The sequence below is a fragment of the Ovis canadensis genome, chromosome 13 (assembly GCF_042477335.2).
Source record: "Ovis canadensis isolate MfBH-ARS-UI-01 breed Bighorn chromosome 13, ARS-UI_OviCan_v2, whole genome shotgun sequence".
Classification (NCBI taxonomy): Eukaryota; Metazoa; Chordata; class Mammalia; order Artiodactyla; family Bovidae; genus Ovis; species Ovis canadensis.
In genome coordinates, this window is record NC_091257.1 from 91,000,290 (window position 1) to 91,027,379 (window position 27,090).

The 27,090-nt window shown below is 45.8% G+C and overlaps 1 protein-coding gene across 1 annotated transcript in view; it reads left to right on the forward strand.

Annotated features, from left to right (window-relative positions):
* EYA2 (EYA transcriptional coactivator and phosphatase 2) overlaps nucleotides 1-27,090 on the forward strand; it is a 258,893-nt gene that overhangs the window by 151,358 nt on the left and 80,445 nt on the right. Inside the window, exons 6-8 of the mRNA XM_069548701.1 lie at nucleotides 10,743-10,810; nucleotides 12,303-12,480; nucleotides 20,214-20,356. Of these exons, the coding sequence (XP_069404802.1) occupies nucleotides 10,743-10,810; nucleotides 12,303-12,480; nucleotides 20,214-20,356 (389 nt within the window). The remainder of the gene's footprint in view (nucleotides 1-10,742; nucleotides 10,811-12,302; nucleotides 12,481-20,213; nucleotides 20,357-27,090) is intronic.

A 27,090-nucleotide genomic window follows, 5' to 3' on the forward strand; every position in this document is an offset into this window, starting at 1 on the left:
ATGCCGCAACTAAAGATCCCATATGTCGGGACTAAGACCAAATACATACATACATAAATGAGTATTAAAAAAAAAAAAAGAATATCTTGTCTTTATAGGTTCCCATTCTCAAGAGTCTCTCTCGAGGAGCTGCTTGGCAGTAAAAATAGCGTATTTGGCCTTGGCATCCATTATCACCCCCGATGTCTTTCTACCACACTAAGCAGAGAAGTCACACAGTCAGTCCTTTCCCAAGTTGTATCAGATCATGCCATTCCCCTGCTTGAAAGCCCTGCTGGGGTTTCCCGTTGCAATCAGAAATAAATGCCAGTGCCCAGCCATAGCTGCCCCCGGCCAAGCCTGAAGAGCCTTTCAGACGGCATCATGCATATGGCCCCCTAAGCCCTTCTTCCATTTCAGCTCACACTGGCTTCCCTTTTGTTCTTCCCATCTCAGGGCCTTTACGTTGTGCTGATACCCCCAACCTGGAATGACCTTTCACCAGCCCTTCACTGGTTGGGCTGGTTCTGTCTCATCTGTTGAGCTTCTGCTCACCTACCATCTCCTCTAAGTGGCTCTCCCAGTTTATCAATCTTTCTTTGTAACTGAAACGAACAGATTTCCGTGTTTCATCTGGCGTGTTTGCTCAGGGCAGCCTCACCATCCTGCCTCCTGCCTTTCTCACCGAGCGCCTTGGACGTCTTCCCGCAGCAGCACGTGTGGCCCTGCCTGTGATTGCTGGCTCCCCAGCAGTATCCTCGCCCCTCTTGGCACCCCCACCTCCCCCGCCTCTGCCCCAGCTTTATTCCGACTCGTGTGGCAGAGACGCAGTGACAGGGCAGCCGATCTGAAAAGGCATTCTCAGGAATGCGGATTGTTTTATTACCAGTTAAATATGCTTTATGCTACCTGTGAATGAGGCCATTGTGACATTTAGCAACTGATTTGATTAAACACAGATGTGGGCTGGACTCCACGTGGAGCAAAGATGCGAGAGGACAAGCTCCAGGGGCGTGTTTGGATTTGTTTTAAGACGGCAAAATGGGCTTGACGACTCGGCATCAGCAAGACGGACCTGGGCGCCTCCCCTCCTATCTATGGACCACGAGTGGGTCTCAGAGCCGAGAGCTCAGTCCAGGCCCACCCCAGAATCCCCCGTTTTCATTTGGGATCTGTGTTTGGCCCTATCCAAATTGTTTTCTTTCTTTTTCTTTTTTTTTCTTTTTCCAACCTTCCTGGATGTTTTTACTTCCATGAACATTTTTTAAATGCTGGATCAATGAAATACTCTCCTTGTTGATACCTCCAATGGTAATTATGAACCCAGAGAGGATCATAAGCTCAGCCCCTAGTTACTGAACACTTACTCTGTGCTGGGCTCTGCCTCTCATAAGCCTTATCTCACAGAATCCTCATAATAAGTCATATAAGTAAACTGTGCTCGATTCCACTGTTTAGGTGGTAAAACTGAGGCTTAGGAAAACTGAGACTTGTGCACAGTCACGAGGGCAAAATAATCAGTTGCATCTGAATTCACTGTTGTCATCCACCCCTTCTAGGCTCTTAGATCCAAAAAGACAGGACCCAGCTCTTTCTCAAGATAGAAATCTTGGCACATAGGAGGCACTGAGCAAATATTTATTGAATAAATGAGTGCATGTCTGGATGAGTGGACACAGTAGGAAGAGGGCTGGGCCAGCGCTTACCAGGTCTTTGTGGTCACTGGATCCTGGGTAAAGAAAAGAAGCAGAAAATCACCCTGAAAAAGAGCTGTGATTCGTCCCTTTCTGGAACCTGGGCCATGGATGGGATGCTTGAGTGGGTGGGTTTCTATAACAGGCTCACCTCTCTCTACCTGTGGTTTTTCTCTGTGGTACATTATCTCCTGATGACTTTGTATATCACCCCTCCCAACTGCATATCCAGAGATTTCTCACTTGCAGTCCTGGTATGTTTTCATCAATTTTATTCTAGTACTGGCAGCAATCAGACTTAATGAATGAATGAGTTCCTGTTGGGGGGTAGAGGGATGGGGTTTTTTTTTAAAGCGTCTTTTAATAGTTAGTTAGTTGTTAGTTGCGGCTAGTGGGAATCTAGTTTTTGAGTGTCATTGTGGACCCAGTAGAGGAAGTTCCTTTGTTACAGGGAAGGAAATTGTAAGATAGATTCCAGAGCAAGTAGCATTGATGAGAGGGTGCTTGTTCACTGGGACTCTCCGTGAGATTTCCTTTGGCTGGGATGGCGGGTCAGACACGCGGTGACAGTGAAATCAGGAGGGCCTGAAGAACCTGTGACCTTCCCACAGCTGCTTGGAAGGCTGAGCTGCACACAAGCTGGGGCCCAGAGCTTTGGAGTCAGGCTGACCTGGGCTTGAACCCTGCTCTGTCACCTACTGATAGAACCTCCTCCCTCGGGTGCATAGTGGAGACACAACAAGATAACGCATGTAAAACAACCAGCCCTGGGGAAGGTAATAAGCACTCAATAAATGGAGACTATTACCAGTAGTGGTACAACAGCTAATGCTGGTAACTGAAGCTTCTCGGGGCTTAGATTAAGTTAAAGCCGAGCTTGAGAGGGAGGAGAGGTTTTCATTGACAACTGTCACCATCTCCTTAAAAAGAGGGAATCCAGGGACTACCCTGTTGGCCTGGTGGCTAAGACTTCACCTTCCAAAGCAGGGGTTGTGGGTTCAATCCCTGGTTGGGGAGCAAAGTTCGTACATGCCTGGCAGCCAAAAAAAAAACACAAAACATAAAATGGAAACAATATTGCAACAAATTCAATAAAAATTTCGAAAGGGTCCACATCAAAAAAAAATCTTAAAAAAAGAAAGGAAATCCAGAAGGCAACAAGCCCAAGAAGGGATGTGCAGAGTCACCCAGTCATCAGAGAAATATGAATTCAAGACAGTAAATGAGATGTCACGTTGGTCCTAATTGGATAGCAGAGATTAGCAAGTGGGGTTATGCCAGCCGCTGGTCGGGATTCGAGGACAGGGGACCCACCATCACTGACCGTAGCTGTGCCAAGAGCGCTCACTCAGTCCTTAGGGAAACTCAGTCTGTTCGGCCTTGGGACCCAGCAGCCCAGCTCGTGGGGGTACATCCCAAGGAAACTCACACACAGAACATGAGGGAGAGGTCAAGCAATGTTCACAGCAACCTTGTTGGTGATGGAGGCATCCCACGTCCCCTCCCGGATGGAGGAGGGAACAAAAGAGATAGGAAGAAAGCACACAGGGAGGACTGCGCAGCTGCGGGGGCGGCAGGCGGGATATACCCGCAGTAGCATTGATGGGTCTTAAGAACCTAATGCTGATACTCAGTGCCAGTGACTAAGAGGTCAATACCATAAAAGGCGAACATGGACATAGATGCATCCCACTCCGAAAAGATGTCATACCCTTTCCAACTTGTGCTTTCCGTCTCACATCTTATAAGCAACACAGGTTAGTTTCAGCTTCAGTTTTCCTTTCTGATATAGACCCGTGTACCTCGTTTTAGACAATGGCTGACTTTTATGTTTTGATTAGTCTGCATTTGTATATGTGACTTTTGTCTTGAAAGTAGTAAAACCACAGACACGTGCAAAACAAATAACAAATGTATAGATATAAAGTATGTAATGCAGAAATCAGCTGTGTACTTAAAAATATTTTTGCCAGGTCTGGAACTTTCAGGGGATTCATGCAAGAAATATGGAACATAGATTTTTAATGAGCTATGTTAAAAGATACTAAAAGGTACTTGAGAGAGAAAAAAAAAGAACCTAATGCTGGATGAAAAACAGCTAAGAAACCATAAGAAATGTAATGCACAGAATTTACTGGAATTACATATAAATGAGTGATGATGTTAGTCACTCAGTCGTGTCTGACTCTTTGACACCCCATGGACTGTAGCCCACCAGGCTCCTCTGTCCATGGGATTCTCCAGGCAGGAATACTGGAGTGGGTAGCCATTCCCTTCTGCAGGGGATCTTCCTGACCCATGGACTGAACCCGAGTCTCCTGCGTTGCAGGTATATTCTTTACATCTGAGCCACCGGGGAATTATATATTTGCCCACAAAATGCTAATGCACTATTTGTATCAACACAGAAACAAAGGATACACACAGACACACTGGAATGGAAAATGTGCAAAGAACGTGAATTAACTCCTCAGCACTCAACATTTTGCATGATGACAAAGGCAGGGGTAGGGGGCAGTGAGATGCTAGCCGCACGAATTCCCTGACATTGGTGGAAGTACAGTTCCAGGGACATGAAGAATTCCTCAGTCCCTTGTCTAGGTATGAATCTCAATCTGTGCGCTCAAAGGGGTAAAAAATAGAACTGATTTTATTTTCAGTATTTCAATGTGATTTCTCTTTGGAGCCACCATTTCCCTGAACTGATGGGAAAGTTTTGTCTGGGGCTTTCCCAAACTCTCCAGAATGTTGGCTGTAGTTCTGGCATCTTACCCAGTGTGTTGTGGGGTTGGGGGCTCACCCTGTCTTCCCTTACTGGGGCCCAGGCTGCTGCCAAATCGTTCATTTCTTGGTCCATGTGGCCTTTTTGGGTCTGGGGCTCTTCCTTGCTGTGTCTATGCTACATTGTGGACCCAGGAATCTTTCATTGTTCTATCTTCCTAGACCAGAGGTCACAAACTGGAAACCCATAGGCCACATCCACATGGTGACCGTGTTTTTAATTTTTTTTGTTTTGGGTTTGTTTTGTCTGACTACTTTGTATTGATTGCATATACTTTAAAATTGGAACATTTTATACAAATCCAGATTTCTGACTTGTTTGGAAAAATCAGACACCCTGGCTACTTTAGACTCACATTTCTAGGTGACACAGGTGAGCTGGAGCTGAGTAGTACTGTATCAGTTAAGAATGCTTTGGTCTGCAAGGAACAAAAAGCTCAGTTAACATCAGCTTACACCATAATGATATTTATTGGGTATTTAGCCAGAAGTCTGGACCCCCAAGGTTGTTTGTCAGCTCAATTTTTATCTTCGAGGACCAAGTTCTTTTCATCTTTTTACTCCTTGTGCCTCAGCCAATGGACTTTTTGTTTTTATGGTTGTGACCTCATGTCCCAAGATGGCTGCTGTAACTCCAGACATTACATCCTTACATAATCCAGCAGAGGAACAAAAGTTTCTCCCAGAAGCCCCCTTGACCAGAGCTAGATTACATGGCCATCCTGAAGCTGCTGGGGGGAAAGGAATGGGGAATACCTCCTGGGGAGCCAAATAGTGTCTGCTCCAAACTGCTGACCCTTAGATAGAAACTATACATTGCAGTTTGACACAATCCCCACCACCCTCATCATTCCCTGACCCTGAAACTGCATGTCAGTCACCATTTATCACTGTCTGCACCAGCTCCATCCCTCTCCTCCCGGTAAGATTTCGAGGGTTTCCTGTCTTAGCCACAGCACACACGGCCACTTCTGACTTGAGGGTCTTTTATTTATTTTTAATTTATTTATTTATTTTAATTGGAAGCTAATTACTTTACAGTATTGTAGTGGGTTTTGCCATATATTGACATGAATCAGCCCTGGGTGTGCATGTGTTCCCCATGACGTGAGGGTCTTGCTGCTTTCTCAGCAGCTATGTGCGTGTGCAGAGAACAGCATCCCTCTGCCCCGCGACTCCTGCTCGTCCTCACTCGCCTCCTCTCACTCTTTTCCCTTCCCTCTTGCTCTGTCCCACTTCTCTAGCCCGGAGAATTGCATCCCCCACTTGAGAAAAGCCTTCTTTCTTCCTGTTTCTTACTAAGCCATTTTACCTACTTCAACCTCATTCTTAGTTGGCCTGCCAAGTGGGATCCGCCCACAAGCCTGCTGGCCAGTGGTAACAAACATATACGGAAGTGGAGTGAGAAGCTTTCATAGCAGCTCCATCTTGCGCCCAACATCCATGCCCGTGGTCAGAGACTCGTCTCCTAGAGCAGGGTGTGGACCAGTGCAGAACTTGTCAGATCCCACCGTGAATTGCCGTATCTTCTTCCCCAAAGGGTTAGCATTTAAAAACCAACGCGCATACACCACTGTTTTGATCTGTCTGGAATTATCTCAACTCCTTGTGTATCTATTCACTCAGTGGTCTTCTGTCTGTTCTCGCTGAACATCAGCGTCAACCCTTGCCTATTGTAGGATACTAGAAAAGTTGTAGACACAGTAGTATTTGGTACATCACTGGGAAATGATTATTGAGTAAATGAATGACCGTTCACTTAAAAACTGTTTTACTGAGCCAGGCAGTGAGAATCAACTTTTACTTAAAATCCAAGAAAACCAACCAGCCCAACCAGCCAAAAAAATAAAGCAGTTCTCCGATATGACATATAGAATAGCAGCGTCTTCAGCAAGAAAGAAGGGCATTTCTTTCTCGCCTCAAAGTCCAAACTGATTTGGCGGTTCTGGTCTGCACATATGGCAGGGGTCCAAGCTCCTATGTCTGGTTCCTCAGTTTTGTGATCCAACATAGCTCCATTCCAGGCAAGGAAGAACCCGCCTCTGCCCTTTGAGGGCACGACTCGGAAGTTGCACACAGTAACTTACCTCTCTTCCCTTCCCTGAAGCTCATCACATGACTGCACCAGTCACAGGGGAAGCTGGGCCGTGCAGTGCTTATTCTAATTGGCCATGTGCGCAGCTTGAAAGCAGAGATTCCCTTAATATGAGAGAGAAGGAATGAAGGGATAGTGGAGGGGACCTCAAAGCCGGATCCGTCACTATCATCCCCGTAAGAGATGTTTTTCCTCTTCTCATCCTTGCCCTCCCCAGGCCTTCCACCAACCAAACGGAGGCTAGAGGTCAGTGTTTAACATTCCAGCTCCAGTTGGATCCATTTGCAGACCACATATGTGGCATGAGGCATCTGGGGCTGGGTGCCCCCTTCCTCCTGCGTCCTCTCTGGCATGGGAGGGTTCTCTCACTGTGGGGACTCAGGGACTGCCCTCGGCATGCTGCGGTTTGTTCAGCTGCCCATTCTTCTCATGCCCCTGGGTCATAAAATGTAAACAAACAAGAAGCCATTTGGGAGAAAGAATACCAAGGGATGAGATTGTGGGCTGGTTTATTTCTAAACCCGCCCCATTCATCATTCAGAAGGTTGCCGCCAAAGAAAAGAGAAATCAGGAGAGAAAGCACCGCATCCAGAGGTGACTTCCCAAGGCAGGCATATTTCTGTGATTTAGCAGGGAGGAGTTGCCATGGTAACCAGGACCCCCAAAATGACCTTGAATGAAATAGACTGGCCTAGACTTTCTGCCCAGATGTGTCCTGACAGGCCGTGGAGGAGAGAATGGGATTCCAGCACATCGTGCCGTATTAGTGAGGACACACTCTCTGGTTTCTGGGTCTCAGATACGCCTCTGTGGAATGATGATCTGAAGCAGATGCCCATGTATGCTGGTGTTCCTGGTTCATGCTCTCTTCATGCAGCTCACTCCTACTCATCCTTCAGAGACTAGTTTAGTTGTCATTTCCTCCAGGAAGCCTTCCCTGACTCCACACCTCCCAGCTGGCATTTCAGAACCCTTCCCTGTGCCCCCTCCAAGCTCCTAGTGAAATTACTTTCTGGCAGTTTACTTCCCCCCTGCCTTTACCAGTGCTTGGGACACATTCCCCTCACCTGTGGATAAGAGAGGTGGTGTTCAGTTGCTAAGTCCTGTCCAACTCTTTCGTGACCCCATGGACTGTATCCCACCCGGCCCTCTGTCCATGGGATTTCCCAGGCAATAATACTGGGGTGGGTTATCATTCCCTACTACTCCAGGGGATCTTTCCAGACCAGGGATCAAACCCACATCTCCTGCATTGGCAGGAGGATTCTTTACCACTGAGCCATCTGGGAAAGCCCTGGATAAGGATATGGTTAGTTTATTTTGTCGATTTGACTTTGGAACCATTTCAGTGTTTTATATAGTTGTAAAACAAGTTTAATAGCAAACAGTTATGAATCTAATTGTATATTGAGTTAGTGTTATAACCTCTTGGCCAAGAGATTTTACTTACCCATATTTTCACTCTTTTTCTTTCTTCCTGCCTGATGTTTCAGGATTCCTTCCCCCGCCCAACCCGCACCCCCCCCCCCGCCCAACCCGCACCCCCCCCCCGCCCAACCCTCACCCCCCCCCGCCCCCGGTTTTTAAAATTTCCTGTCTGTTTTAAGAACTTTCTGTAGCCCTTATTTCAGGGGAGGTCTACTGTATGACAAGTTCTCTTGGTTCTCCCTCATTTTGAGAATGTGTTGATTTCCCCCATTTCTGAAGGATGTTTCCTCTGGATATAGATTTCTGAGTTGATACTCTTGCATAATGTCATGCCGCTTTATTCTCGCCAATACAAATTATCAAGCTTATTCTAAAACTGATATGTAAATGCCAAGGTTGTACTGAGAAGGCGAAACAATCTTGGAAAAGAAAAACCAAGTTGGAGAACTTACGCTAGCTGGTTTCAAAACTTCATATAAAGCTACAATAATCAAGACCGGATGGAATTGGTGCAGAATGGATAGGTCAGTGGAAGAGAATAGAGAGCCCATAAATAAACTCTCACGTTGTCAATTTTTGACAAAGGTGCCAAGAAATTTAGTGAGGGAAAGGATAGACTTTTTATTCTTGTGTTGGAACAACTGGGTAGCCATGTGCAAAAAGATTAATTTAGGCCCTTATCTCACACAGTGCACAAAAACTCACTTACATTAGATCATAGACCTAAATGCAAGGCCTTCAACTCCAAAATTTCTAAAAGAAAATATTAGAAAGAGTCTTTATGACCTTGAGTTAGGCAGCAAAAGCAAGATTTATAAAAAATATTAGTAACTTTAAAACTTTTGCTTTGCTTTTCGAGCGACACCATTAGGAGAATTAAGAGACAGGACTGGGGGATAATATTTGCAAATCATATGTCTGATAAAGAACCTGTGTCCAGAGTATATAAAGGACTCTTACAAATCAGTGTTAAGAGGACACCCTAACTTTTTTTTAGTGGGAAAAAAATTTGGATGAATCTTCATCAAAGAAGCCACCTGAATAACTAATAAGCACATAAAAAGGTGCCCAGCTTGATTAGTCATTAGAGAAATGCTGCTTAAAACCAGAATGAGAGGCCACTACACATCTACTGCTCAGTTGCTCAGTGCTTTCTGACTCTCTGCAACCCTATGGACTGAGGCCCACTAGACTCCTCCGGCCATGGAATTTTCCAGGTGCGAATACTGGAGTGGGTTGCCATTTCCTACTCCAGGGACAGACACATCTACTAGAATGGCTATAATCAAAAAGAGCTGCCTGAGGATGGGAGAAGAGGTCAACTGCAAACAGGCATGAGGGTTCTTTGAGGGTAATAGAAATGTCCTAAAACTGCATCGTGGTGACAGCTGTACAGTTAAGCAATTTACTTTAAAAATCATTGAGCCAACATTTACAGTGGAGGGATTGTATAATGTATGCCCCCAAAACAGTTCTAAAAAGAAACAGCTTTGGCAGTAGAGTGTGTGTGTTCAGTCGCTTAGTCGTGTCTGACTCTTTGTGACCCCATGGACTGTAGCCTGCCTGACTCCTCTGTCCGTGGAATTCTCCAGGCAAGAACGCTGGAGTGGGTGGCCATTCCTTCTCCAGGGGATCTTCCTGACCCAGGGATCAAACCTCGGTCTCTTGCATTGCAGATTCTTTACTGTCTGAGCCGCCAGGGAAGCCTGGCAGTATAGAGCCATGCTGAAAAGGGAGACTTGAGCCAGACTGCCTGGATTCCAGCGCATGAGGCTGCCACTCACTATCCAGGCTGCCGTGAGCACCAGACCTAATTTTCCTCTGCTCACTTCCCCCAGGAGGAGCCCTGACACTCAGAGTTCACTGCTACTCTGGTGGTAACCCCCCTCTTCCTTCTCTGGGCTCCTGCTCCATGGACCCCTTTTTCTTTCTCTGTAACCTATCAAGCTAATCCCTACCTGAGAGTCTCGCCCTCAGTGTTCGAGATGTCTCTTCCCTCAGGGTATTTCCATCCCTGGTTTCCTCTTACCATTCATGACGCGGCTCACATGTCATCTCGGAGGTCTCCCCGGACCACCAGCTTACCTGGTCAGGGGAGACCAGGGAAAGACTCCGACTCATTCATTCATTTACTCATTCATTGACTAAGTAGCATTTTCTAGTAGGAGTAGTATCATTTTTATTCCCATTTTACAGGTGGGACAACTGAAGTTCAAAAAGGAGAAGTCGTTTTATTCTTTCATTTAATTCAAAGCATAGTCATTGCTACCTTACACCCTTTAGAATGGCTGCAATTTTTTTAAAAAGTCAGAAAATAAGTATTGGTGAGGATTTGGAGAAATTGGAACCCATGTACGCTGTTTTACATATATGTTTAACCGAATCACTCTGCTGTATGTCCGAAACTAACACAACATTTTTAATTAGCTATACTTCAATTTTTAAAAATAAAAACAAAATGGGTAAAATGGCCAGTGTTTGTTGTTATGTACATTTACCACAATTTTTTAAAAACTAAATTATTTCTAAAACATAGTTACCGAGTACCAGAAGCTGTGTTGTGTGCTCTCTCATTTATGTCTCACCAGAATCCTTTGAAGGTGTTATTTGTATTTTATTCATTAACTGAGAGAACCGAGGTTCAGAGAGATGGTCAGAGTCATAAGTTCCATCCCAAACTTTCGAACCTCCAGCCTTCCACTGCGCCTTTCTCCTGCACGTCCCTCCCTGACTGCTAGAGCCTCATCTGTCGCTCCTCCCCACAGGCACGGCCGGCATCTATCAAGGAGCAAACGGACTGACCAACGCGGCCGGATTCGGAACCGTGCACCAGGTAGACTAGCTCCCTACCAGTGGTCTTCTGGGCTCTTTCCCTAAGTAGTCCCCTTAAATCAGGGCGGCCAGAGAGGCCACCTGCACCAGGCCTCTCATTCCCTGGGTTTGGAGGCCACAGGGGCCAGGCTACACCAACAGCCACCGGACAGAGACAGCGTAGAGGCAGAGAAATCGGAATTGTTGGCACATTTCCAAGATGAAGGGGCTCTATTCTGTGTTCCATCTTGATCCCCGTCGAAGACACCCATTGACTGTTGAATCTGGAACCTATGCAAGCAAAAACGTGTGCCTTTCACCAGACCCCGAGCTCTTCAAGGGTGAAAGGACATCATCTTCACCTCTGCATCTCACTGTAAAGTGCCCAACACAGAGTGAGGGCATTATAAATACTCGTGAAATGGAACTTAGTCAACACTATAAAGATGGATGGATGTTGGCCAATAATGTGAGTCTCCTGGTTTCACTTAAAGAGTGAGTTAAGAATTAACCTGCTCAGGGTGGAGGGAACTCTGTGTACTACCTGTGTACCTTTCCTGTTAAGAACCTTCCATGAGTTCTTTGCAAGATTGAGAAGCTCTACTTTCCGGTGGGGCTAAATATATGAAACAGTGACTATGATGGGAGAGTTGGACTGTTTGGTTGGTTGAAACAGACCAAGATCCTCTTTGATAAAGAGGATTGGTATTCTTTGATTTCATCTCTGAGACTCCCTCCTAGAAGGTTCTGGATCCCTGATGCCGTGTAGGCGTACTATGAGCCACCACCACCACCACCCGCCATGAACCTAAAAGGTCACCTAGTCTCCTGAGCAAGTGTATGTGGTCTTCATTCCACATTCAGTTGTTCTTTAATTTTTTGTAGCATTTATTGAGTGCCCACGTGTGCCCAGCACTCTCCCAGGCACTGGGGATACAACAGTGGCTGAGACGGACGCTGTCAGAACCATACCCATGTCCCTTAGGGTGCACCTGTTGGCTTCCAGCTGCCAATCTCTGCATCCCTGGGCACACGGGTGTTTTCTGGAACCAATGTATAGGGCAGTAGGAAGTGCCAGGGAATTGAAACCCTCTGGGAGCAGCTCTCAAGCAAAGACTGGCTGGAGTTGGTATATAAATACCTCCGCTCCTTTGCCCCCTGGGAGAGATCTTTCTGAGGTGTGTTTTTTGCCATCCCAGCATCTCCTGGGTAGAATTCAGCTCCAGGCTCCATTGGAGAAGCCCCCGTGCTGACTCCTTGCCCTTCTTCCCTTTGCTACCTCGCTTCCCCATTCCCCAGCTGGTCTTGCCTTCACCCCCTAAATCCTCTACTTGCCCTTGAATCCTTGTCTTGGGGGAAAATCTGCTTTTAGGGAAAACTCCAGCCCTCATAGAACTTTTATTGTAACGGTGGGGGAACAGGGATCGATGCAGAAGACCCGGCCCAGGAGGCCCCTCGCCCGTGTCAGCCTGACAGTCTTCCCCACTCACAGCCTTGTGGGTTTCCCTTTGCAGGACTATCCTTCCTACCCCAGCTTCCCACAGAGCCAGTACTCCCAGTATTACAGCTCATCCTACAACCCTCCTTACGTCCCAGCCAGCAGCATCTGCCCTTCTCCTCTCTCCACGTCCACCTACGTCCTCCAGGAGGCATCTCACAACATCCCCAGCCAGAGTTCCGAGTCACTTGGCGGTAAGTACCATCACTGCCCTGTGGTCATTCATGGCTGTGGTCTGAGCTCTTGTATGAAAGATGAACTGGGTGGAGGTCCCAGTTGTAATGAACTGGCCACCCATGAGTTAGCATCACAGCCCTCAGATATGTTTTGTTAGCTTTTCTTTGTGTGTGGGTGTGGGGGCATGGTGTACGTGTGTTTTTAATTGCACCCATATTTTAGAAAGTCATAAAGTTTTACCTAAAAATTCTAATGCCTGCCTTCTCTTAAAAGATGACCCAGTCACCCTAGGCCCACATTGTTAAGTGACAGTGCTTGGCTGGAGCTGAGTAATGTTTGCTCCATTTAGACAGAGCACACCCGATTCCACATCCAGGCCCTTTGGTGATGTTTGCATCCCTGTGCAAACTAGCTCACCAGCTTGGGCATTCATTTATTGATTTTGTAAATCTGCTATGCACGTGTCTACCTTTTATGAGACAATTTAGACTCATCACCGTTAAATAACATGACAGCCGTAAATTAGAACGTCCAGTGATAGGAAATCCCATTGCATTTTCTTCTTTTCTGAAGCCTCCTGTTTCTGGGGCTTTGTAGAAGGCAAGCTAGCATGTGTATGGACATTCATTCAATAAATATTCATTGGTGGATGGCTAGAAAAAGAACAGTAGTGAAGACTCACCACTTTGATTCCTGAAGTTCTCGGTGCAGCTGTTGCTTGCATTTTCCATCAGTTGGGGTGAGTTAAATAGCATTGGCTTGGTGACAAATGGAAGGTAACATGGCCAAGCATTTTTCAGTCAACTTGGAAGGCAGTTTAAGATTTGGGCACTGGCTTTGGTCACTGTGACCTCATCAAAGAGTACGGAATAAATGCATAATGCCCAGCTTCCAATTTCCAAAGTTTGCTTCCTTGGAAGAGTATGAAATGTAACAAACTTGCTGAATTGTCTTTGCCCATCCTGCTTTTCAGCATGTGGCCTCTTCAAACTGGTTTCAGAAATGAAATATAAGCAGGAAATCTTCCACCTGATGCTACTATCTATAATTTGCTGGTGAGCTGGATTCTAGAGACTGACTGACTTCTCAGGAATTTGGGTTATGTGAGATGGTCATTTTTGTTCCCCATCCGGAGTGAACATAAAGGCTCTTTGTGTCTCTTTGAAATTTTCCCTTATTGTTTCCCCCTGTTCTTCATTTATCCTCTGGCCCTAAGGTTCAACAATAAGTGGTTGAGATGGTTTTTACTGTGTGTCTAACAAGCTCACATAAAATCTAATGACATAAATAATAGTCAGCTGTAACCAAGGTCTCTTGCCTCGTCTCCCCCGTGTCTGTTATAAAGGAACGGCATGTAAGCTTACTTGGGCACACACGCACACACGCACACGCTCATGCACTCTCTTAAAATTCCCCATAAAAGCTCCACTTCTGAAATTATCCAGGATCTCCTTGAGTGGTTGGTTCTAAATTCCAGAGGCTCAAGAGGTTTATATATTACTGACAGAGCATGCTCACCCTTTGCGTTGTCCCGATACGCTGTCCTCAGGCTCTGCTCCTCCGCAGCCCACAGCCCCATCACCGCACCGTTGGCATCAACACACATTCACAATTACTTGAAGCCCTAGCAATTCACAGACGTTTGCAGGGTAATTCGCTGATGGCAGGAAGATCCCCTGGAGAAGGGATAGGCTACCCACTCCAGTATTCTTGGGCTTCCCTTGTGGCTCAGCTGGTAAAGAATCCCCCCGGAATGAGGGAGACCTGGGTTCGATCCCTGGGTTGGGAAGATCCCCTGGAGAAGGGAATTGGCTACCCACTCCAGTATTCTGGCTTGGAGAATTCCATGGGATCACCAAGAGTCAGACATGACTGAGCAGCTTTCACTTGCACTTTTGCTGATGGCAAAAGCAAAATCTGAACCTCTCTTGTTACTCAAGAGAAAAGACAAATCAGTAATGGTTGCTTTAATTCAATTATTCTACTTCTACAAACTTACACTAAAAATAAAGTTTCACATAGGTACAAAGACTTAAGTTAAAAGAATTCTTGATGCAGCAGAGCAAAAGCCTGGAAGTAACCTAAATATCCATGAATAGGAGTCAGGTTAAATAAATGGTAGTGTATCCACCCTTGGCACTCTATACACCTGTTGAAAAGAATCCACTAATATGGATCTCTCTGAGCTATTGTGATAGGGGAGGAAACAAGAACCGCTTGCACAACATGATCCTGGAGGGTTTTAAATATGAATATAGTTTACTGCCCATATTCGCATAGGAAGTTTCCGGAAGGATGCAAAAACAACCGTTAACTCATTTTCTCTGGGGAGGGAACTAGAGGGAAAAGATGTAACCTGTAGGCCCCTCCACGGAACAGCAAAATTCACGTTTTTTTCAAATGCGCATGAAACATTTACCAAAACAGAACGTCCAGGCCATAAATCGTGACGTCCCATTACATTTAAAAGGTTTCAAGGAATTAACAGCACATACTCTGAAAATAGGGGACTTAAATTAGAAGTAAAAGGAAGATTTTTGGAAAATTCGCAAATATCCAAAATATCCAAAAGCAAAGTATTTAGAACACACTTCTAAATAACTCATGTGTGATAGTTAGTTTTATGTGTCAGGAAGAGAGAGAGTTCTCCCTTCCTCTGCCTTCTTGTTCTACCCGAATCCTCAATGGATTGCCTGATGCCCACCCACATTGGTTAGGGCATATCATCTCTACTCACTAATCTCTTTGGAGATACCTTCACACCACACCCAAAAATAATGTCTTACTAGCTGTCTGGGCCTCCCTTGGTTCAGACAAGTTGACACATAAAATAAACCATTCAGAATATGGGTTTTTTTTTTAACTTTCAAAACCAATAATAAGAAAACAACCCGATAAAGAAATGGGCAAAGTACTTCAACAGACCAAAGAATATACCAGCACGGCCGGAAAAAAAAGAAAAGTGCCTGACTGGAACTTCCCTGGTGGTCCAGTGGGTAAGAATCTGCTTTCCAAAGCAGAAGGCACAGGTTCAATCCCGGTATCTAAGATCCCGCATGCTGCAGGGCAACTGAGCCCATGGACCACATCTAGAGAGCAGCCCTCACCCCACCACAAAGAGCCTTAGTGTTGCAGCTGAGACCCAGCGCAGCCAAAAATAAAAGAAAGAAATATTTTGTAAAAAGCACATGACTAGGGTGCTGCGTTAGTCAGAGAAATGCAAATTGAATGGGTGTAATTACAAAGACTGACCATACCAATGATTGGCAGGGATGCAGAGCAGCTGGAATCCCCGTAACCTTGCTGGTGGGAGTGGGAGATGCTACAACCACTTTGGAAGACATTTTTGCAGTTGCTTATGAACCAGCAACCACAGTCTCTCATAACGAGAAAGCTCAAGTCTATGCAAAGACGGATGCGCACTGATGAGTGAATGTTCATAAAGGCTTTCGTCCAGCCAAAAACTAGAATCAACCCAGATGTCCATCTCCAGGTGAACGGATAGGGATTCTTCCACCCAGTAGAGTGGTACTCAGCAACACAGAGAGATAAACTAGATAAATATAGCAACGTGGATTGAATCTCAGAACAGTCCTGCTGGTTGAAAGAAGCCAGAAAAGTGTGTGTTTGTATGTGTGTGGACATCACATACTAAGTGATGCCATTTGTTTAAAACTCTAAAAAATACAGACTAATTAATGGTGAAAGAAAGCAGACCTCTGGTTGGCTGGGGAATGGGTAGCAGGAGGAAGCGACTACAGGGAAATTACAGAGAAACCCTTGGTGCTGGATTCGTTCATCAACTTCATTGTGGTGGTGGTTTCATAGATGTGACCATGTGTTCAAAACTTACCAAACTGTGCTCCAAGTATGTATGGTTTTTTTATATGTCAGTTATACCTCAACAGTTGTTAAAATAAGTAAAAGCGTTAAAAGGGGAGAAAGAAGAGTGAGATGTCTCCAAGAAGGATTACTATAATTTGCTGTGGCATGTGTACCTCTGACTTTGTCCTTGAACTTTGACCCTTCATTCTCAAGAATGTATATATATATATATATATTAACAGTGAACGAACGTGAAGTCGCTCAGTCGTCTCCAACTCTTTGTGACCCCATGGACTGTAGCCTACCAGGCTCCTCTGTCCATGGGATTTTCCAGGCAGTGGTACTGGAGTGGATGGCCATTTCCTTCTCCAAGGGATCTTCCCAACCCAGGGATCGAACCTGGGTCTCCCCGCATCGTAGACAGACGCTTTACCGTCTGAGCCACCAGGGAAGTCTCAAGAATGTATAAGGTTGGGGAAAGCTGCTTTTTTTGGCACCCCTAATAAATTGACTTCACCCAACACCTTATTGGGACGTTTCTTAGGTAGCTGGTGTTTCCTCCTCTTTTTAATAATATTTGCCTGGATTTTAATGGGGTCAATGAGTGTTTTCTAAGCCTCCACAGTCTTAGAACTACCAAGTGAATCAGGACAAACTTTATTTATGACTCTTAAGCATCTGTGAATTTATTTGCTGCCTTTTCCTCATCCTCCAGAAGAAAGTCGTTGCTAGTCTGATGTTTGGGGAGTCTCTAATGCTGTATCCCCAAAATTGGGGGGAGCTGGGGACAGCCCAGCAGTTCTACAACTCAAAATCACATCTTTTTTATTATGTCTGTAGTCTGCTAAGAAGTTTTATAAATATTAAATAAATAAAATTCAATCCCTTGGGTTTGGGAGGGAAATAGTCCTTCCAGGGTAGGAAAAAATTAGTGGCTTGCCAAGTATTTTTAGACAAAAGCATTTCTCCCCGCCACCCCAGTGATCCAAGAACTGGCAATTACGGAAGGAAAGATGGAGTCCACAGGGTACATTTGGGAGCTAAGACAAGCAAATGTAAGACGAGAAAGTGGGATGGAAGGTTCCACACTGGTTTATAGTTCTGTCACTCTAGTGACACAGGCAAGCCCAAATTTTAGTTCTGGCTTTATCGCTCATTTGCAGGGTTACAGGCTTACATCATCTCCATAAGCCTCAGTTCCCTCATTAGTTAAATAAAGATAATGAAGTCTAATAAAATGCATTTAAAACTTCTGTGCTTAAAAACCGACACAACTTGGACGCTGGCTCTGGGACTTAAGTCCTGCGGGGTGCTGACCACTTGTTCATTGTGGATCATTAGACAATTGCCCGAGGGCAGGAGCCTGGCAGCCTCTCAGCACACTGTGACCAGAAATGCCACTTCAACAAGAATCCAAAAGTGCCCACCCTCATCCCTACACGTTCTCACTGGTCCTTGCATGTATGTAGGTCTCGTCAAGCCAGAACTTAATTTAAGCCCTTTGCTGATATCTCCTAATTGCCAGCCCTGTGCTGGATGCTCTTGCCTTAGAATCTCAGATTGACAGATTTCTTAACAAGTAAAGCTTGGAATGTGAAGTCAAGTGGGCCTTAGAAAGCATCACTACGAACAAAGCTAGTGGAGGTAATGGAATTCCAGTAGAGCTATTTCAAATCCTGAAAGATGATGCTGTGAAAGTGCTGCACTCAATATGCCAGCAAATTTGGAAAACTCAGCAGTGGCCACAGGACTGGAAAAGGTCAGTTTTCATTCCAACCCCAAAGAAAGGCAATGCCAAAGAATACTCAAACTACCACACAATTGCACTCATCTCACATGCTAGTAAAGTAATGCTCAAAATTCTCCAAGCTAGGCTTCAGCAATACGTGAACTGTGAACTTCCTGATGTTCAAGCTGGTTTTAGAAAAGGCAGAGGAACCAGAGATCAAATTGCCAACATCCGCTAGATCATGGGAAAAGGAAGAGAGTTCCAGAAAAACATCTATTTCTGCTTTATTGACTATGCCAAAGCCTTTGACTGTGTGGATCACAATAAACTGTGGAAAATTCAGAAAGAGATGGGAATACCAGACCACCTAACCTGCCTCTTGAGAAATCTATATGCAGGCCAGGAAGCAACAGTTAGAACTGGACATGGAACAACAGACTGGTTCCAAATAGGAAAAGGAGTACGTCAAGGCTGTGTATTGTCACCCTGCTTATTTAACTTCTGTGCAGAGTACATCATGAGAAACGCTGGACTGGAAGAAACACGAGCTGGAATCAAGATTGCCGGGAGAAATATCAAAAACCTCAGATATGCAGATGACACCAGCCTTATGGCAGAAAGTGAAGAGAAACTAAAAAAGCCTCTTGATGAAAGTAAAAGAGGAAAGTGAAAAAGTAGGCTTAAAGCTCAACATTCAAAACACGAAGATCATGGCATCCGGTCCCATCACTCCATAGGAAATAGATGGAGAAACAGTGGAAACAGTGTCAGACCTTATATTTTTGGGCTCCATAATCACTGCAGGTGGTGATTGCAGCCATGAAATTAAAAGACACTTACTCCTTGGAAGAAAAGTTATGACCAACCTAGATAGCATATTCAAAAGCAGAGACATTACTCTGCCGACTAAGGTCCGTCTAGTCAAGGCTATGGTTTTTCCAGTAGTCTTGTATGGATGTGAGAGGTGGACTGTGAAGAAGGACTCTTGAGAGTCCCTTGGACTGCAAGGAGATTCAACCAGTCCATTCTGAAGGAGATCAACCCTGGGATTTCTTTAGAAGGAATGATGCTAAAGCTGAAACTCCAGTACTTTGACCACCTCATGAGAAGAGTTGACTCACTGGAAAAGACTCTGATGCTGGGAGGGATTGGGGGCAGGAGGAGAAGGGGACGACCGAGGATGAGATGGCTGGATGGCATCACTGACTCGATGGACGTGCGTCTGAGTGAACTCCGGGAGTTGGTGATGGACAGGGAGGCCTGGCGTGCTGCGATTCATGGGGTCACAAAGAGTCGGACATGACTGAGCGACTGAACTGAACTGAAAGCTTAAAGGACTTGCTTTTAAGATACATACAGAAAATGCAGCAAGCTGCCTAGTGACAGGAACTTAGAGAATTCTCCCCACACACCCCCACTCACCCCAAGAGAGGGAGTTTGATAGCCAGCTACACAGTGAAAAGTGAAAGTTGGTTGCCCAGATGTGTCCGACTCTTTGTGACCCTGTGGCTCCTCTGTCCATGGAATTCTTCACGCAAGAATACTGGAGTGGATTGCCGTTCCCTTTTCTGGGGGATCTTCCCAACCCAGGGATTGAACCCTGCATTGCAGGCAGATTCTTTACCGTCAGGGCCACCAGAGGCGCCCAGCCAAATACACATGTGTGTGTTCTTTTCCTCCTTCTGTTGGTTCAGGGATTCTCAGGCCCTAGGGTATATAGACAGTTGCAAGCACAAAACTCCATTCCCTGAAGCTGTAGGGCCCCACCCTTGCCTCTCAGATCCCTGCTCAGCTGTCCCCTTATCCACGAGGTGTCCCCCACAAGTTAGTGGCCCCCCAGCACTCTCCCTGCTCTTATCCGATTCCTCAGTTCTCTGTCACACACGTCCCCACCTGGCATGTTACATGTTTCCTTATCTCTCTGATGTCTCTCTGCTCCCTCTAGAGTCTGGGTGCTGTGGGAACCAGTGCCTGGAACTATACCTTCGCAGTAAATCTTTGCTGGATGAATGAGTGATTATGAATGGGCAGTTTAAGGAACTTTTGAGAGTTAATTTTGATCCTACGTGATCTTTGCCTTCACTGCTGCCTTTGGGACCTCCCACTTTGGAGTTAGATGGTTCTGGTATAGTCGTTCACAGGAGGAGACGCTCAGCCAGCTCTCTGACCTGTCTGCCCTTTCCTTTCCTACGCCAGGTGAATATAACACACACAATGGGCCTTCCACACCGGCAAAGGAGGGAGACACAGACAGGCCGCCCCGGGCCTCCGACGGGAAGCTCCGAGGCCGGTCTAAGCGGAGCAGCGACCCCTCCCCAGCAGGGGACAATGAGATCGAGGTAACTCCAGATGCTTCCGCCTGGTTGAGTGAATGTCACGTCCACTTGTGGCTGGAACAGGAGGTGGGGACCAGAGTTCTCTCCAAGTCCCTGGGGCAAAGATGGCCCTTTGTGTTCACAGAGTGCAGTAACAGAGAAAAGTGCCCTTGACGAGAAGGAGGGAAGAATTTGGCCACACGAAAGCACTGTTGACTGGCCAGGCTAGGAAAAATGACCCTAGAGGTGGTAACAACCGGTGAGCTGAGACAGCATCACCTGGGGGCCTGGGAAAACCCAGACTGTGCCCACCGCCAGAGCTTCTAAGTCAGGAGATCTGGGGCAGGGCCTGAGAAGCTGCATTTCCAACAGATTCCTAGATGTTGTTGATGTGGTTGGAGACCACACTTTGAAAACCTCCGGTAAAGATGACATTGGACAGTGGACCTTCCCCATTGGATTGGTGATTCTTAACCTCAGCTACTGGTTAGAGTCACCCGGGGTGCTTTTGAAAATTCAGATGCCCAGACCTCCTCCCAGACTAATTAACTGGACATTGCAAGGAGTTCTAAAAGTTCCTCTAGTGACCCTACTGGGTGTGCGTCGCTCAGTCGTGCCCGACTCTTTGCAGCCCCCTGGACTGTAGCCTGGCAGTCTCCTCTGTCCATGGGATTCTCCAGGCAAGAATACTGGAGTGGGCTGCCATTTCCTCCTCCAGGGGATCTTTGCAACCTAGGGACTGAACCCACGTCTCCTGCATCTCCTTCATTGACAAATGGACTCTTCTACCACTGAGCCACCTAGGAAGCAACAGTGACCCTCCTACAGCTTAGATATTTATCTATCTGGAGATAGGAGGCTGGCTGAAATGAGTTTGCATTGTTTCTGTGATTCTGAGTTTCTCAGACAGTGGCTCTCAGTCTGGGCTACACATAAGAATCTTCTGGGGACTTTCCTCATGGTCCACTGGTTAAGACTCTGCCCTCCCAATGCAGGGGGCCCAGGTTCAATCCCTGGTCAGGGAACTAGATCGCACGTGTCACAACTAAGAATTCACATGTCGCAACTAAGACCCAGTGCTGCCAAATAAATTTTAAAAAAAGAAGAAGAATCTTCTGGGAAGCTTTGAGAAACCTTCATTCTCAAGCTGCAGATTAGTGACTATCCAGATCAATGAAGTCAGAGTCCTTGGGGAGAGACCCAGGTGCCAGTATGTTTACGGTCCCTCGGTGATTCCAGTGCAGCCCAGGCTCAGAACTGCTATCGAAGGGCCGCAGCAGTCCTGATTATAATGAAGCAAGTGTGGGGTTATTGGTCAGGTGCTGACATTTTCCCAAGCAAACAAAAAAGAACAGTGTGCATGAGAGATGGAGGAGACAAGTGAAGGAGACAAATGCCCCCCAGAGTGTGTTAGTCACTCAGTCCCGTCCGACTCTTTGTGACCCCATGGACTGTAGCCCACCAGGCTCCTCCACCCATAGGATTTTTCCAAGCAAGACACTGGAGTGGGTTGCCATTTCCTTCTCCCAGGATCTTTCCTGGCCCAGGGATTGAACCCGGGTTTCCCACATTGCGGACAGACTCTTTACCGTCTGAGCCACCAGGGAAGCTCATGTTATCTGTCTAGCTCATGTTATCTGTCTAACTGTTATCTAAGGGAAAAAATGGGCACAGGCACAAGTTTGTACTTGTTTGCAGAAGGCAGTCATTTGTTGGCTTGAGTGTGCCATGGGTATACATGGATAGTGTTGGCAAAGCCTGGGTCACTGTCTAGGTACCCAAATGCAGCATTATCACACCCCTGTTCACAATCCTGTGCAAATCTGGCAGCTACAAAGCTCAGCTGGCAAACTCAGATATGCTAAGAAATACCGTTTTCATCTTTGCCTTAAAACCAGTGTCATTTGACTCTGAGTCCCCATCCACCCAGGCGGTAGGGAGTTTCATTTCGTTACTGGGCCCTTCCCCCTGCCGGGATTATGTGAGAATCTTAAGGTTCATGTGGTCTTGGAAAACAGAATAATAGGGACTTCCCTGGCAGGCCACTGGTTAAGATTCTATGCTTCCAGTGCAGGGGGTGCGGGTTTGATCCCTGGTGGGGGAACTAAGATCCCACATATTACACAATGTGGCCAATAAATAAATTAATAATAATAATAATTTTTAACTTTTTTAAAAAGACAAGATAATAGCCTCTGTTGTCCAGTGTGGCTTGGTGGCTGCTGCCTTTCTCATTTTCAGGATCTGCAGTGGTCACTGGCAGTCCAGCCATTCTCTGGGGTCTCCTGCCATATGTTGGGCAGAGAGATCCTTGTGGACACTAAGGACTTTGAGGTATTAGGTACAGTCCTTTGGTTGCAAGCAACAGAAACCAGTTCTGGTTACTTAAGCAAAAAGGAATTCACTGGGAGGAAACGGCATGAAGAGGAAGTGATACAACCAAAGTTATGAAGAATATTATCAAAGGCCATGCTGAGAAATCCAGGGAGCTTCAGGGTGCCAGCCCCCACTGCAGAGTGAAACATTTAAAATTCTAACACAATGTCACTCGATGTTTGATTCCAACGAGGCGGCATCCCATCGGCCTGGTCTAGGTCCTCACTCGTGCCCAGATGGACAGTCCCACCGAGAGAGCACGCAATGGGAAAAGAAAACCGGATGCTCTTCTAAGCCAGTGGGGGCTTCCCTGATGGCTCAGTAAAGAACCCATCTGCCAGTGCAGGAGACAGGGGGTCAATCCCTGGCCCGGGAAGATCCCACATGGCGTCGAACAACTAAGCCCGTGTGCCACAGCTACTGAGCCTGTGCTCTGGAGCCTGGCAGCTGCGACTACTGGAGCCCGTGCACCCTAGGTCTGTGCTCCGCAGCGAGAGAGTAGCTCCCGTTTGCTGCAACTAGAGAAAAAGCCTACGCAGGAATAAGACCCAGCGCAGCCAAAAATAAATAAATAAAAGTTCTTTTTTGGAAAGGGGGTGGATGCTGGAGACCCTAACAACAACAAATGGCCAATATTAGGACATTTGATATTTAGCCAGCATTCTCTGGTAGGACGTACGGTGTTTACTGGCAGGGCTGTGCTAGTTAGCCATATTCACTAAGAGAGCAGTGGCAGTTGTTATGGCTGGTGTCTGTTCCGATCATCCTAGAAGCTGTTAAATATTTTGAACATCACTCCCCTCCCCTAGGGCTTCCCAGGAGGTTCAGTGGTAAGCACCCTGCCTGCCAAGGCAGGAGGTGTGGGTTCGATCCCTGAGTCGGGAAGATCCCCTGGAGAAGGGAATGGCAGCCCTCTCCGCGATTCTTGTCTGGGAAATCCCATGGACAGAGGAGCCTGGCAGGCTGCAGTCCATGGGGCTTCAAAAGAGTCGGACACGACTGAGCGACTAAACAACGACTCTTCTCCTGTGCTTGGTCAGCCTCTGGAGGTATACCCAGCCATCTCCTCTGAGAGCTTGACTGCGCTGGGAACCTGCCACAGAGCATGTGTTCCCACTGCTCATGGCACCATTCTCAGTCCAGAGGATTCTGTCCTTGCTTTTCCTCTAATTCTTAAAGCCACCACCTTCCAAAACCAAAGAGACTTTGCACAAACCCTTCAGGGGATTAGGCCTTCGCGAAGAGTTAGAAGAAAATGTACTGGCTCCAGGTTACCCTTGCTTTCTGCCCTCCCAGATGCCTACGGATTTTATACCAGCTAGAAGTTTCAGAGCTATAGAAAATCCCGGAGAGCAACTCACACTTTAATATATTTTTAAAATGTATTAAGTCACTAATGTGGTTTCTGCTCTTGGTAGGGGACAGTGGGGGTGGAGAGACATTTTTCCATTAAGCTGAGAAGAGGGTGGGGTGGCATGGAAGTGGGGGATTATGGGGTGATATTTTTCTAGAAACATCTGCTGCTTGATTCCAGAGTAAGTACCACAGGGCAGGAACAGTTGAAAAGGTGTGAGCTGTGTTTCACTGCCGTGCTTAATATCAGCATAAAGGGTCTGCACGAGTCTCACCTCTTAACTCTTTGGCACTGTTGCTAATGACTGTAGCCCACGAGAGAGAAATTAGGTAGAGAAGTGGAAAGAAGGAAAATTCAGAGTCTGTATTAGTTAAAATCCCTTGACTGCAGGTGCCAGAAACCAACTTGAGCTGGCTTAAGTGAAAAAGCAGAATTTATTTTAAGGATATGGGGATTCTCTTAGAACTTATGAGCCAAAGGGACAGCCAGTGTCGGCAAGATACTGTAACCAGAAGGTGGGAGAGGCCAGGAAACGCATTTACGCCTTCTCGCCCCATGTTCCACAGTGTAGGTGCTAGAATCCCCAGGCAGGAATGTCTCTTCAATGTACAGGTTACTGGGCACGGCTCTCCTCCAGGCCCTCTCACTCTGTGCTCAAAATCAGTCACTCAGTCATGTCCGACTGTTTGCGACCCTATGGACTGCAGCCGGCCAGGCTCTTCTGTCCATGGAATCTCCCAGGCAGGAATACTGGAGCAGGTTGCCGTTTCCTCCTCCAGAGGATCTTCCCGTCCCAGGGATCGAACCCACGTCTCCTGCATTGGCAGGCAGATTCTTTACCACTGAGCCAGCTGAGAAGCCCTTGCTTCTCACTAAAGCCAAGTCTTACAAAAGCCTTGGATCATGTTTCCCTCTCTCCAACCTCTGTTCCTCTCCCTCCCCAGATTTGCCTGGCCTGGCCTCCAGATCATGTTGCCAGCAACAGCCACCCAAAGACGATGAATTTCTTTCCAGGCCCCAGTTTTGAGTTCCCGAGGAAAGACTTCTGACCCAGTGGGGTTAGGGGGCCAGTCCTGGCTGGGCTAAAACCCTGGTGGGCTAAAAAGTTAGGGTCATCAGCAGAATGGCCACCGCGAACAATATACCCACTAAAAATCTAGGGCAGGGAGATAGAATGGTGGCCTAGTGAGGAAGAGGGACAGACCCTCTTCAGAGGGTCAATAAATTAAGGGAGTCTGCATTAAATTGAAAAATATTCGTTGATTTTTTTAAAAAATCCTCTTACCAAAGTATCTAAGTTTAACTGATCCAACCCAGTTGGATAAATTAGGACTTAGCATATTTAACCCCCCACAGTGATTTTCAAACACTTTTTACCTTGACCTATAATAAGAACAATACTTATTATCATGACCCAGAATATATATACACATAATTGTAAGCAGAGCAAAAATTTCACAAAGTAATATTCAAGTCTACTAATTGTTTTGAAAACCTCTGTATTCATTGATCTTTTTCCTTTGAGGTATTACCTTTCTCTTCACTTTTAAAGGCATTACAGATGTATAAATACAACCCCTGACCCCCCAGAGAGTTTTCCAAGGTGGCCCACTCAAGTTGGTAGACTAAGTAGATATCTCTGCCGCCAGCTACATAAATGATCAGTCAGCCCTTTTGTTCTTAAAAATAATGATCACCAGAAAAATTAAGAAAACCTACAGTATGGAAAACTATGGCCAAGATAAATGAATAGGATAAATGACAAGAGAGGTAACTTAAGTAACAAAAGAGATCGTAGAAAAATTCTGTTTGGTTTTCTTATCTTGTATCCACAAAATAAGAAGTGCAGGCTAATGGAAAAGAAACAGAGACAAAGAAAAAGCTACTGTAGATTTTTAAATAATAGACTCCAAAGTTTCATAGAAAGGTTAGAAGAGAAAGTTAAAGACATCTCTGAGAACATTTATTAAAAAAAATTATAGAAAAAATATAAGTGATATCAATCCAAAAGGTCTAATTTGACTGTTGGAAATTCCAGAAAGAGAGAACAGTGGGAGAGATGAGAGGACATTATTTAAAGAAATAGGATTGAAATTATTTGTATGCTGAACAGTATGAATGAAAAAAGACTACACCTAGATATATCCTCATGGGATTTGAGAATACCAAACATAAAGAAAAGAGCCTAAAAAACATCAGACTTCTCATTAATCATGCTGGATACTACAAGATAGAGGGATTCTTTCAAAGTTCTAGAGGACATTATTCTGCACTTAGAAGAACTTTACAGCAAATTAAAGGTACAATTAGATTTGTAAAAATGCAGGAAGATTACTTTCTATGTACCCTCTTAGAAAAAGCAACCTAAGGATATACTCAAGCAAAACAAGGAAGAAACCCAATAAGGAGATTTGGGATCCAGAAAACAGTGAATCTGACCCAGAAATACAGTAAAGGGGGGGGGGGGAGGGTCTCAGGATCCTAGCTCTGTGGCAACCCTAAAGATGATCCAGTCCCCACTGGAACATTCTGTCACAGAGGAAGAACATCTTTGATATAGAGGGTGTGGCTAAATTTGAGATTCTAATAAAGACACCATATTGGAAACAGAAGAATTAAATCAGTTAATAAACTCCAGCAAAAATAAAAAGTTATTCCAGACAGGCATGATTCCTATGTGAAAAAAAACTGAGCTATGACATGATTTTAATCAAGATGGAGTACAAGAAAGGAGAATACATATGACCTTAGTGGCAGAAACAGTTTCCTTAAAGTTGTTCTGGAGGGGACTTCCTGGTGGTCCAGTGGCTAAGACTCCACACCCCCAATGCATGGGGCCAGTGAACTAGATCTGGTCAGGGAACCAGATCCCACTTGCTGCAACTGAGAGTTCACCAAACATGGAAGATTCCACGTGCCACAGCTAACACTTGGTGGAGCTAAATAACTACATTGTTGTTGGTTTTTTTTAATAAAATAAAAATAAATGGGCTCCAGAGTTATGACACTGGCTAGAAAAGGAAGTAAA